The 14,287-nt window shown below is 44.2% G+C and overlaps 1 protein-coding gene across 1 annotated transcript in view; it reads right to left on the reverse strand.

Moving 5' to 3' along the window:
• LOC123750681 (glutamate receptor ionotropic, delta-1) overlaps positions 1-13,712 on the reverse strand; it is a 38,637-nt gene extending 24,925 nt beyond the window's left edge. The window contains exons 1-4 of the mRNA XM_045732784.2: positions 13,120-13,712; positions 10,667-10,826; positions 9,049-9,158; positions 4,620-4,795 (exon numbers count right to left, since the gene is read on the reverse strand). Coding sequence (XP_045588740.1) covers positions 4,620-4,795; positions 9,049-9,158; positions 10,667-10,826; positions 13,120-13,171 — 498 coding nt within the window. The 5' untranslated portion in view covers positions 13,172-13,712. The remainder of the gene's footprint in view (positions 1-4,619; positions 4,796-9,048; positions 9,159-10,666; positions 10,827-13,119) is intronic.
• Between the last annotated feature and the right edge of the window lie 575 nt (positions 13,713-14,287).

Raw genomic sequence — 14,287 nt, forward strand, 5'->3', positions numbered from 1 at the left:
CCTTTCCCCCCACCCCCGCCTGCCTCTCGAGCTTGAACAGCAGTCTCATGTGCGGTACTGTATCAAAGGCTTTTTGGCAGTCCAGAAATATGCAGTCTGCCCAACCATCTCTGTCCTGTCTTATCCTCGTTATTTTATCATAGAATTCCAGAAGGTTTGTTAGGCACGATTTCCCTGTCCAGAACCCATGTTGATGTTTGTTCACAAATCTAATGTTCTCCAGGTGTGCAACCAGTCGTAGCCTAATTATTCTTTCCAGTATTTTAGAGGGGATGCTTGTCAGTGATACAGGTCTATAGTTAAGTGCCTCCTCCCTATCGCCTTTCTTGAAGATCGGCACGACATTTGCCTTCTTCCAGCAACTGGGCAATTCTCCCGACATAAGTGACTCATTAAAGATCATTGCCAGAGGCACGCTGAGGGCCTGCGCTGCTTCTTTTAGTATCCACGGTGATACTTTGTCTGGTCCAACTGCTTTAGTTGCATCTAGAGTTGTCAACTGTTTCATTACCTCCTCTGCTGTCACCTCTATATCTGATAGTCTTTCATCTAGGGTAACCCCTTCCAACAATGGGAGTTGCTCAGGCTCGGTAGTGAACACTCCGTGGAAACTGACTTTCAGTGCCTCGCAGATTTCCTAGTCACTTTCAGTATATGCCCCCTCTGTCTTCCTTAGTCTTGTCACTTGGTCGTTCACCGACATTTTTCTTCTTATTTGACTGTGTAGTAACTTAGGTTGTTTTTTTCGCTTTGATTGCAATATCGTTCTCATAGTCCCTTTCCGATGTTCGTCTTATGTTAATGTAATCGTTCCTAGCTTTGTTGCATCTGATCCTGTTGTCCTCTGTCCTTTGTCTTCTGTACTTCCTCCACTCCCGCCTGCTGGCCATTTTTGCTTCCTGACACTGTCTATTAAACCATGGGTTATTATATTCCTTCTTGTTTTTTCCCTTTACTTTGGGTATAAATCTCTCTTCGGCCTCCTGGCATTTCTGTATGACTAGGTCCATCATATCTTGAACTGTTTTTTCTCTAATTTCTTCCTCCCACTGCACTTCACCCAGATAGTCCCTTATCCTCTTATAGTCCCTTTTCCTGTAGTCAACTCTCCTTTCCCAGATCTCTTGTCCCATGGTCATAAGTTTGAATTCCATCATGTAGTCAAAGACTAGGACACAATGGTCACTGGCCCCTAGAGGTATTTCATGCTCTAAATTCTCGATGTCTTCTACGTTCTGGGTGAAAATCAGGTCTAATAGGCTCGGTGCATCTCCTCCTCTTTCCCTTGTGTCTTCCTTCACATGTTGTGTTAGGAAATTCCTGTCTATAACATCTACTAATTTTGCTCCCCACGTTTCGTCCCCTCCATGGGGATTCCTTGATTCCCAATTTATTTCTCCATGATTTAGGTCCCCCATGATCAGCAGCTTCGCTCTCATTCTGTGGGCTAGTGTTGCTGCCTTCTGCAGTTCATCTATACATGCCTTGTTGTTGTCATCATACTCCTGCCTGGGTCTTCTACTGTTTGGTGGGGGATTGTAGATTGCCAAGATCACAATCTTCCTCCCATCTACTGTCAGAGTTCCATGTATGAAGCTTGTGCACTCATTGGTAACCCGATTTCCCAGGTCTTCAAACTTCCATTTCCGGTTTATTAGGAGTGCCACTCCCCCTCCCTGTCTCTGTGTCCTCTCTTTTCGTACCACCTGGTACCCTTCAGGAAAGATTGCATCTGAGATCATGTCATTAATTTTAGTTTCCACAATTGCAACTATGTCAGGATCTGCTTCACTAACTCTTTCTTTTATCTCTTCTGCTTTATTAGATACCCCATCATCATTGGTGTACCAAATCTTGAGATTCTTCATGGAAACTCTTGTACCAGAGTTCTCCCTTTCTCTGGGGGTCTGGGGGATGACTGGGGGCGGGGAGGAACCGGGGGGTGTCCGGGGAGATCTGGGGGGGGTCCGGGGGGGGGTATCGGGGGTGAAAGAGGTCAGGAGGGGTGCTTGGGGGGCTAATGGGGGCTGGGCTTCTAGGAAGGTAGGTAGGAGGGTCCGGGGTAGGACCTGGGTAGGTAGGTCTGGAGTAGGAAGGGCATACTGGGTCTGAAGATTAGGGAGGGTCTGATAGGCATAGAGGGGTTGGGAGATAGCGTAAGGTTGGGTGTCAGAGGTTGGGAGGGGGAAGGATAGAGGGGGGTGGGGGAACCTCCCACCCCCCTCGCAAGGGTGGGGGGTCACATGGAAGGAGAGGGGATGAGGAAGGGTGAGGGCTGGGTAGGTTTTGGGGGGTTGAGGGGATGAGGGCTAGGTGGGTTCTTGGGGTTGAGGGGATGAGGGCTGGGTGGGTTTTGGGGGTTGAGGGGATGAGGGCTGGACGGGTTTTGGGGGTTGAGGTGATGAGGGGGTCCTTGGAATGTGGGATGAATTTGACTGCAGTGGGGTCAGAGGGGTCAAGGGAGGTGTTGGGGAGATAATCAGGGGCAGGGAGGGCTGATTTGGGGAGGGAGTGACCTGAGAAGGTGTGAGCTGGTTAGCATGGGGTGGATTAGCATTGGGGTGTGTAGCTACGCTCAAATGAGAAGAGTTGTATTGTTGTTTGCTTGCTCTGTGGGCTATCTGCTCCTCCTTCGTCATGAATTTGTCAATATATACGTTGTAGTAATTTTCGCTACCTCTGAGTAAGTGTTTGTGATGTAATCCACTGCCTCTTCGTTAGTGAACTGTACCAGAACAGGTCGTTTCCTGTTACAGTTCTATGGCCCAATGCGTCGGTGGACTTGCACCTCATTCCCTGCCATCTGGGCTCTCATATCTCTCAAGATCCCCTGTAGCTCCAAATCCTCAATCTCCATCCTTTCCTGCCTCGATGGTGCCCTGGCTTCAAGCAATCCATGGATTATGATTGTCCTCTTTCTCAGTTCAGGGTCATGCTGGTGGCCCCCTCCCTGGCTGACCCCCACCCCTCCCACTCCCGCTACTCCACCTACTACTACTCCCCCTTCCCCTGCCAAGCTTCCTTTATTCCTGCCAAATTCATTAATAAGCTTAGATATTCTTGCCATTCTACCCTGCTCTTCCTGATTTCCTCTTGAATATAATCCATAAACTCTTTTTTGAGTCTTTGAACCTCGTCCTGTATCTTATTAAAGACTTCACTTTTAATCCCCTGGATTAGATGATCTATCCAAACATCCCTCTTCTCTACAAATTTCCCAATCATCTCCAAAAACCTATCTTCTTCTTCAATCATAATACTGCTGGACCTAGACACCCTTCCTGACCTAGTCATTGCTATAATGCAACCTTACCCACAGGGGTTCCAAGTATCTTACCGTCCTGCTAACACAATAGGTGAGTGAATCTCCAAGCGTCTCCCCACGTGGTGGTAGGAGGGTTGCTGCCGGGGGTGAGGTCACGGTCAGAGGTCGGTGAGGTCTGCTCCACACTGCACACTGCCACAGTACTTCATCAACTATTTTCAATTACGCTACTTAAACTATTTTTCTTCACTACCTTATGGCTTTGGTCAAAACCCAAGTTTTTTTTCATTCACTTGTACACACTTTTTCACTTCGAAGTTGCCTGATTACCCCTCGCACTCCACTAGTGAACCAGGAGCTCCCAACCCACGTCCACCCAACACGATGGTCACAACACAAGTCGTGTACTCACCTAGTTGTACTCACCTAGTTGTGTTTGCGGGGGTTGAGCTCTGGCTCTTTGGTCCCGCCTCTCAACCGTCAATCAACAGGTGTACAGATTCCTGAGCCTATCGGGCTCTGTCATATCTACACTTGAAACTGTGTATGGAGTCAGCCTCCACCACATCACCCCCTAATGCATTCCATTTGTCAACCACTCTGACACTAAAAAAGTTCTTTCTAATATCTCTGTGGCTCATTTGGGCACTCAGTTTCCACCTGTGTCCCCTTGTGCGTGTTCCCCTTGTGTTAAATAGACTGTCTTTATCTACCCTATCAATCCCCTTCAGAATCTTGAATGTGGTGATCATGTCCCCCCTAACTCTTCTGTCTTCCAGCGAAGTGAGGTTTAATTCCCGTAGTCTCTCCTCGTAGCTCATACCTCTCAGCTCGGGTACTAGTCTGGTGGCAAACCTTTGAACCTTTTCCAGTTTAGTCTTATCCTTGACTAGATATGGACTCCATGCTGGGGCTGCATACTCCAGGATTGGCCTGACATATGTGGTATACAAAGTTCTGAATGATTCTTTACACAAGTTTCTGAATGCCGTTCGTATGTTCACGTTCACGTTCGTATGTCGTGTGTGTGTGTGTGTGTGTGTGTGTGTGTGTGTGTGTGTGTGTGTGTGTGTGTGTGTGTGTGTGTGTGTGTGTGTGTGTGTGTGTGTGTACTCACCTAGTTGTGTTTGCAGGGGTTGAGCTCTGGCTCTTTGGTCCCGCCTCTCAACCGTCAATCAACAGGTGTACAGGTTCCTGAGCCTATTGGGCTCTATCATATCTACACTTGAAACTGTGTATGGAGTCAGCCTCCACCACATCACTTCCTAATGCATTCCATTTGCGTGTGTGTATGTACGTGCGTGTGTGTGTGTGCGTGTGCGATACTGTGGTACACTGAGGTGTAAGGACATACCTGCTCGAAGATATGGAGAGTGTGTTGGGGAGAACAGAAGACGAGGACATTCCTCATCTTCACCACGTGGAAGTAGGTCCTCACTGCTGCCTCGAACTCTCTCAACTCCTCTGTGTACCTGAAGACCGCGGTGTCATCGTCACTCCTGTAACTCGCCTCCACCGCCGGGGACGCCTCTGGCCCGGAAAACGTTTAAATCAGTCTCTGTGGTACAGTTGGGTTCCTTCTCTACTCGCAATAGGGAATCCAGGGTTCGAATCACCGGGAGAGACGGAAATGAATTAATGTATGGTATGCACAAAGAACGTGATGTATCGATTAGAAAATGAGCAGGACCCGTGACGAGGATTCGAACCTTGGCGCTGGGTACTCTGATGGGCAACAATGTGTGAGAACCCTGATTTGACTTCAGCTGAAGGAGGATTCAGTTGAATTTTAGATTGCATTGCTTTTGACCATGTCGTGGTGTAGTGGTCTAAGGCGTGTGCATAGGAGGACCCAGAGCATCGGTTTAAGTCGTCTTCATGACTCTTGCTGCTTTTCTTAATGTAAGGTATATAAAAATAAGGGTAAGCAACTGGGTGATAAAGTCTTAAGTCTAACAAAGTATGAGATATTATATTTATATACTTAATATATATATATATATATATATATATATATATATATATATATATATATATGCAGTCTTTCCTGTAGACATATATTATTAAATATGACCGAAAAAGTAAGATTAATAATTCTAATACGAATTTTCTCAATATTTCCTATGTTTCTTTTCACTGTTGATGGTAATTGAAATATCAATTCTCCAAAATTCATTTTTATTTCTAGTCTGACGCGACACTTGAACACGTTTCGTAATAACCTATTACATTTTCAAAGACAGCAGCAGTCTCCGTGGTGTAGTGGTAAGACACTCGCCTGGCGTTCCGCGAGCGCTATGTCATGGGTTCGTATCCTGGCCGGGGAGGATTTACTGGGCGCAATTCCTTAACTGTAGCCTCTGTTTAACGCAACAGTAAAATGTGTACTTGGATGAAAAAACGATTCTTCGCGGCAGGGGATCGTATTCCAGGGACCATAGGATTAAGGACTTGCCCGAAACGCTACGCGTACTAGTGGCTGTACAAGAATGTAACAGCTCTTGTATATATCTCAAAAAAAAAAAAAAAAAAAAAAAAAAAAAAAAAAAAAAAAAAAAAAAAAGACTTAGTTTACACACACACAACTATAACCTGCAAACACTAAACAGAGTTCTTACTATGCTATGATTTAAACAGCTTTCATTTTATTTTATACCCCCCATTTTGGGTGAGGTGATATGTTACAACAGTTTTGGATGAGGTGAACAAAACTTTCAACACAGGACACAACACGAAACAATGGGTATTAATTGGGTAAATTGAAGGTAACAATGGAAGAACTTCAGAGGGCCTATTGGCCCATATTTCTTGATGCTTCTATATTGGAGCGGAGTCTTGAAGTGGGTAGAATATAGTTGTGCATTAATTGGCTGTTGATTTCTTGATGTGTAGAGCCTCGCAGATGTCAAGTCGCCTGCTATCGCTGTATCTATCGATGATTTCTGTGTTGTTTGCTAAGATTTCTCTGGTGATGGTCTGGTTGTGGGAAGAGATTATATGTTCCTTAATGGAGCTCTGTTGCTTATGCATCGTTAATCGCCTGGAAAGAGATTTTGTTGTCTTGCCTATATACTAAATTCTTTGAGGCTTACAGTCCCCAAGTGGGCATTTGAAGGCATAGACGACGTTGATCTCTTTTAAGGCGTTCTGCTTTGTATCTGGAGAGTTTCTGATGAGTAGGCTGGCCGTTTTTTTGGTTTTATAGTAAATCGTCAGTTGTATCTTCTGATTTTTGTCTGTAGGGATAACGTTTCTATTAACAATATCTTTCAGGACCCTTTCCTCCGTTTTATGAGCTGTGGAAAAGAAGTTCCTGTAAAATAGTCTCATAGGGGGTATAGGTGTTGTGTTAGTTGTCTCTTCTGAGGTTGCATGGCGTTTCAGCTTCCTTCTTATGTTGTCTTCAACGAAACCATTGGAGAAGCCGTTGTTGACTAGGACCTGCCTTACCCTACAGAGTTCTTCATCAACTTGCTTCCATCCTGAGCTTTGGCTGAGAGCACGGTCGACATAAGCGTTAATAACACTCCTCTTGTACCTGTCTGGGCAGTCACTGTTGGCATTTAGGCACATTTCTATGTTTGTTTCCTTAGTGTAGACTGCAGTGTGGAACCCTCCGCTCCTTTCCATGACTGTTACATCTAGAAAGGGCAGCTTCCCATCCTTCTCCATCTCGTAAGTGAAACGCAACACAATTATTACTTAACCTATACCGTTGATAGGTTAAGTAATAATTGTAAATAAGAAGCAATAAGATGCTTATCTTAACATACTAAGAAAGTTAGGTGAGGTCGGTGTTTTCTATGAAGCTTTTCAAGGTAAACTAAAATATTCACAATTAATTAGTATGTCACAGATGCACTTATTAAATAAGCCAATATTGACAGTAAGCAAATGCGAGAACGGGTTGCCCTGTGGCCCGTGTTCCCCGCAGTAAGTCAACAAATTCCTTTGGAGACTTCAGGCTGAAGGCGCAAGGGACATAAGGAATCAGCAAGCCGTTGAGTCGCTTCGCCATTCTGTATGTGGGTGTGGGTATCTGGCTGATGACTGGCTGAAGTGGGTTTCCAGGCTTATGAGTCTTGACATTTCCATATGCGTATCCAGGTTTATATTCCCCAATAATCTTTGGCAGGTGGAGTCCGGATTTCTTGGCGTTCACAGTTTCGATCAATTTGTTGACCTTTGCTTTCAATTTGGCTGTAGTGTCCTTCGTTACCCTTTGGAATTTAGTTTGGTCAAAGAGAATGAGGTTCATTTTCGCCAGATATTCGTCTTTTTTAAGAATGACGTATATTGGCGACTTGTCATCTCTTCTGACGACTATCTCCTTGTTCTCACAAAGGCTCTTAGCTGCTGCTTTGAGCTCGGGGGACAGTATGGTGCTTCTGTAGTTGCCTCGATTCTTTTCTCCTTCTGCAATAAGTTCTGCTTGTAAGGTGTCTTTGGTGGTGACCTTTTGTGTCTCGAATGAATATAGTTGCACAACTATATTCTACCCACCTCAAGACTCCGCTCCAATATAGAAGCATCAAGAAATATGGACCAATAGGCTTTCTACAATCACTTCTATTCAATACCCATTGTTTCATGTTCTGGCTTGTGTTGATGAAATTAATACCTTATTAAATACCACCTCACCCCATCCACCTCACTCAAATGTAGATATAAACAAAATCGGAGATGTGTAAGTTCTATTCAGTTGTGTATGTGTTAACTAAAGTCTTTGAAAATGTAATAAGCTTTACGAAACGTGCTCAAGTGTCGCGTCAGACTAGAAATAAAAATGAATTTTGGAGAATTGATTTTTGAATTACCTCCAACAGTGAAAAGAAATGTACGAAAGATTGAGAAAATTCGTGTTAGAATTATTAATCTTACTTTTTCGGTCATATTTAATAATATATATATATATATATATATATATATATATATATATATATATATATATATATATATATATATATATATATATATATATATATATATATATATATATATATATATATATATATTGGTAGCAGTCTTTCTTGTAAACATTTCTTAAATATGACCGAAAAAGCAAGATTAATAATTCTAACACGAATTTTCTCAATATTTCTTATGTTTCTTTTTACTGTCGATGGTAATTGAAAAATCAAATCTTCAAAATTCATTTTTATTTCTAGTCTGACACGACACTTGAACGCGATTCGTAATAACTTATTACATTTTCAAAGACTTTAGTTGACACACACAACTGTAACCTGAAAACACTAAACAGTCATACTTATACTAACACTAAACATCTGATCCGTCGTACTTATACTCGCATTTGGGTGAGGTGATATGGTGCAACAGTTTTGGATGAGTTGAACAAACTTGTGACAAATATATGACAGAACACGAAACAATGAGTATTAATTGGATATGAGAACATAAGAATGGAAGTAACTGCCGAGGGCATATTGGCCCATACTTCCTCTTGATGCTTCTATATTGGTTCGGAGTCTTGAAGTGGGTAAAATATAGTTGTGCATTAATATATTAATTTATAATTGTGCATTAATTGGCTGTATCAAGTCGATACAATGAGGAATTATTCAAGTATCCCACAGAACGTAGCAAATTTATTTTTTACAAAATCATATATATACCCCAACCAGGGATATCTGAAAATGATAACTATTTTGGTCCTGTTGAATTGAGTCAGCAGAACGAGGTATGTGGTAGCCGCATAATCCTTACTACCACCACTAAAGTCAGAACTATTGAGGAGTAATGACCAATTAGATACTAATTACCAGTAAAGGAGAGGTCGTGGAGAAGATAGAGCTGCCTCCCGGTCGATGATCTCACCACAAAGTCGACCAGCGCTGCCACACGCCTGCCCTCCGCTGCTCCAGACACCGCCCTGTCAAACTCCAAGCATCACTGTCAAGCCCAAGGGCATGGTTAAGCCCGGGAACATGGTCAAGCTCAAGTATCACACTGCCCAACCACATGACTTGAACGGTAGAGCGACGGTCTCGCTTCATGCAGGTCGGTGTTCAATCCCCGACCGTCCATAAGTGGTTGGGCACCATTCCATCACCTCGTCCTATCCCCAATCCTTATCCTGACCCCTTTCCAGTGCTATATAGTCGTAATGGCTTGTCAATTTCTCCTGATAATTCCCTCCCCCTCAAGTATCACTCAGTCATGTCCAAAAACACATTTTTAATGTTAGAGTCATGATGGAGAACATTGAACTAAAATAGTGGATGTTTAATAGCATGAAATAAGTGTCTTCCTGAGGTTGACTGAAGATTGACTCCGTCAATCCTGCTTTGATGACGGTATGGGGCGAAGATTTGGTTAATACAGAATTGTCATAAGTGTTAACGCTAATTATAATATGTGAATGACATAAGGTTCTACACACATATTTGTTCATTGGTATAAGGTTCTGTTTTTGAAAGAAATTAGATGTTCTTTGGCAGTTTTATTGAGTGAAGCACTTTTCTGTGTTGTGATAACTTAGGGTCGTCTTAAAGAACGTCTTAAGAGGTCATCTTTGATCGTCTCTAATCGTCTTCAAGATGGTTTACAGAACTACACAGTAACCTAAATCATAACTAAAACCTATTAAATGGATTAATATTTTGAAGTTCGTTAGCATATTATCTCTTACTATGAGTTACATATGAGATTCGTTTTTGATGGCAATAGATAAGGTATTTTAAATTAAAACTAAACTGTGTTTTTATTAAACAAAGAACTATAATAGCGACTTTTGTTGACAATAACGTCATACGCTTGTGACGTTTAAGCTGGCCAAGCTTAGAGTTATTTTGTAGCTCTGAGATATCAAGCTACTTTGAAATTGGTGAGGACAAAATATAATGTGTAAAAAATCTATCGCATTTTCAATGCCAAAACTGTGAGCTGATGTTAGATATAAATATTAATAACTCATTAATATATAAATAAAAATTAATGTTTGCTTGTATTTGATCTTTCCAAATAGTACAAGTCAAATGCCCTTTAAATTGAGATACATTATTATTAAAAGAAAAAGTTTATAGTGATAAGAAAACTATAATTTTTTGAGAAATGATTCTTTTTCCAACACATTTTTCGAAGTTGGGCCTTGAAGAAAACTTGAACACATTGTCTGCCCACCTCGACGGAAAGGTCGTCCCACAAGAATGTAAGGGTCGTCTCCCCCTCCCACGAGTATATAAAGGTCGTCTCCCCTCTCCCAGAAGTATACAAGGGTTGTCTCCCCCCCTCCGGTGTATACGACCACTGACTTAAACCTTTGGCCCCCGTATCCAATGTGATATAACTTTAGAAAAAATATAATTTTAGAAAACGGAAACTAAATTAATACCAGGCAGTGAGGACCTCCCTTTAACCCAAGAGCCCGCGTGTGTGTACCTTGAGGCCAGTAGGGAGGTGATGCCGTTGTGGGCTGGTGTGGGGCCTGAGGAGCCTGGGGTCTGGGCATCGTGTTGGGCACTCGTCAACGCTGGTGGAAGGCCGGTGTTGGCACTCCTTAACGCACTCCACCCGCTCGCTCCTGTCACCCTCTCACCTCCTGCAGTTGGTGGTGAAATGCCACGAATTTATAGAAACAGGAATTTATTTACACACACACATATTGCCAATGTTTTCTATTTACCTTATATTTGTCTTCACTTTAGAAGGGAATTGTAAAAATGAACTCCCCAGAGTTCATTTTTTCAGTTGATGTTGTTGTGCAGTAACTTTTGAAAGTTTTATTTGACCCTATTCATTTGATTGGCCACACAGGTGGCGTTCAAAATAAGACGAGGAGTGTTTACCACACATTAAGAAAATGTTTAGAAGTAGTTGTTGTTTAAGATTCAGCTACTGGAACACAAAGTTGCACGGGCTATGATGATCCGTAGTGGACTTACCTGGCACACGAGCGGGGCAAGTAGCACGGGCTATAATGAGCCCGTAGTGGAATTACCTGGCACAGGAGCAGGGCAAGTAGCACGGGCTATAGTGAGCCCATAGTGGATTTACCTGGCACAGGAGCGGGGCAAGTAGCACGGGCTATGATGATCCGTAGTGGACTTACCTGGCACACGAGCGGGGCAAGTAGCACGGGCTATAGTGAGCCCGTAGTGGACTTACCTGGCACAGGAGCAGGGCAAGTAGCACGGGCTATAGTGAGCCCATAGTGGATTTACCTGGCACAGGAGCGGGGCAAGTAGCACGGGCTATGGTGATCCGTAGTGGACTTACCTGGCACACGAGCGGGGCAAGTAGCACGGGCTATAGTGAGCCCGTAGTGGACTTACCTGGCACAGGAGCGGGACAAGTAGCACGGGCTATAGTAAGCCCGTAGTGTACTTACCTGGCACAGGAGCGGGGCAAGTAGCACGGGCTATAGTGAGCCCGTAGTGTACTTACCTGGCACAGGAGCGGGGCAAGTAGCACGGGCTATAGTGATCCCGTAGTGTACTTACCTGGCACAGGAGCGGGACAAGTAGCACGGACTATAGTGAGCCCGTAGTGTACTTACCTGGCACAGGAGCGGGGGTGTAACTTCTAGAAATGTAACTGTTTAGAAGTGCTGACTGCCACACATCGCACAGCCTCCCGATGCTGTCAGTTGCCATAGACTGTTACCTGAAGTCTGAAGGCGACTTTTCCTGCCTCAATGACTTAAGCATTGTATCGACCATTGGAATACAAGTTATATATATATATATATATATATATATATATATATATATATATATATATATATATATATATATATATATATATATACACACACACACACACACACACACACACACACACACAGAAGTTGTTACATTCTTGTACAGCCACTATTACGCATAACGTTTCGGGCGAGTCCTTAATCCTGTGTTCCCTGGAATACGACCCCCCCCCCCCCCCCCCCCCGAAGAATAGTTTTACAACTAAGTACCCGTTTTACTGTTGAGTTAAACAGAGGCTACAGTTAAGGATTTGCGCCTTAGTATACTAAATCCTAGATAAATATAGTAGTAAATCGTCCCCGGCCAGGATACGAACCCAGGACAAAGCGCTCGGGGAACGTCAGGCGAGCGTCTTACCCCTACGCCACGGAGACTGCAAGTGAACACAACCATACCATAGCTGAGTTCCGTAGTGTTATTAACACCCAACACATACTATACAGTTTACCTGGCGAGGGTACTCATCCAATATTTGGTCTACCGTTAAACTTGGTGTATGGAAACACACGTCACATTATGTATTTCCTGGAGGTAAGAGATGTTAAGGGGGAACTGCGGTAAAATTTGTTTTAAGTTTTTATCCAACGGATGCTTAAGCCTCAGGCTGCGCCAGGACGGTATTATGATGCAGGTGTGGCGGCTGTCCACCTATTCTTCCCCGCTCTGGTTATAATGTTGGGTTACGTGAGTTGGAGTCTTACGGGCTCACCATAGCCCGTGCTACATGGACATTTCGGTCTGAGTAACTAAATCTAAAACAACGAGCTGGAGACCCTGCGCTCAAACTCAACATTAATCCAACGACGGCAGCTGCATTAGATGCAAATTCCACAGCGAATACAATGATTAGACAGGCGATGAGTCACAATAACAATGAATCATATAATGATTAGAAAAGCAGTTGAAGAAGAATGGGACACACTAATGAACATTCTGCATCTATATCCGCCACCAAGATAATGTTTTAAAACAAGACTAAAACCAGTGAGCTAAAACTTAAGCAAAAAAGAAACATGGGGAAAAGAACGATACCCCACCTCCATTTTCTTTCGTCCCAAATCCAAATATTAGCGCTCATTGTCTTAACGTTCACTTGTCACTAATGCACAAACGGTTTCACGGTCCACATACCTGACTGGCGGAGGAGACAGGTGGCATAGATGACCACCGACACGTGAAGCATCGCTGATGTCACCAGGAGGTCACCACGGTACTGATGTCACCAGGAGGCCACCACAGTAATGACGTCACCACGGTACGGATGTCACTGGAAGGTCACCACAGTACTGACGTCACCAGGAGGTCACCATGGTACTGACGTCACCAGGCCACCACAGTACTGACGTCACCAGGCCACCACAGTACTGACGTCACCAGGTCACCACAGAACTGATGTCACCAGGTCACCACAGTACTGACGTCACCAGGAGGTCACCACGTTACAGACGTCACTAGGAGGTCACCACAATACTGACGTCACCAGGTCACCACAGTACTGACGTTGCAAGGTCACCACAGTACTGACGTCACCAGGAGGTCACCACAGTACTGAGGTCACCACAGTACTGACGTCACCAGGTCACCACAGTACTGACGTCACCAGGAGGTCACCACAGTACTGACGTCACCAGGTCACCACAGTAATGACGTCACCAGGTCACAACAGTAATGACGTCACCACAGTACTGACGTCACAAGGTCACCACAGTACTGAGGTCACCAGGTCAAAACAATACTGACGTCACCAGGTCAAAACAATACTGACGTCACCAGGTCACCACAGTACTGACGTCACCAGGTCACCACAGTACTGACGTCACCAGGTCACCACAGTACTGAGGTCACAAGGTCACCACAGTACTGAGGTCACCAGGTCAAAACAATACTGACGTCACCAGGTCAAAACAATACTGACGTCACCAGGTCACCACAGTACTGACGTCACCAGGTCACCACAGTACTGACGTCACCAGGTCACCACAGTACTGACGTCACCAGGTCACCACAGTACTGACGTCACCAGGTCACCACAGTACTGACGTCACCAGGTCACCACAGTACTGACGTCACCAGGTCACCACAGTAATGACGTCACCAGGTCACAACAGTACTTACGTCACAAGATCACCACAGTATTGACGTCACCACAGTACTGACGTCACCAGGTTACCACAGTACTGACGTCACCAGGTTACCACGGTACTGACGTCACCAGGAGGTCACCACAGTACTGACGTCACCAGGTCACCACGGTACTGACGTCACCAGGTCACCACAGTACTGACGTCACCAGGTTACC

Source organism: Procambarus clarkii, chromosome 4 (genome assembly GCF_040958095.1).
Source record: "Procambarus clarkii isolate CNS0578487 chromosome 4, FALCON_Pclarkii_2.0, whole genome shotgun sequence".
Taxonomy (NCBI): domain Eukaryota; kingdom Metazoa; phylum Arthropoda; class Malacostraca; order Decapoda; family Cambaridae; genus Procambarus; species Procambarus clarkii.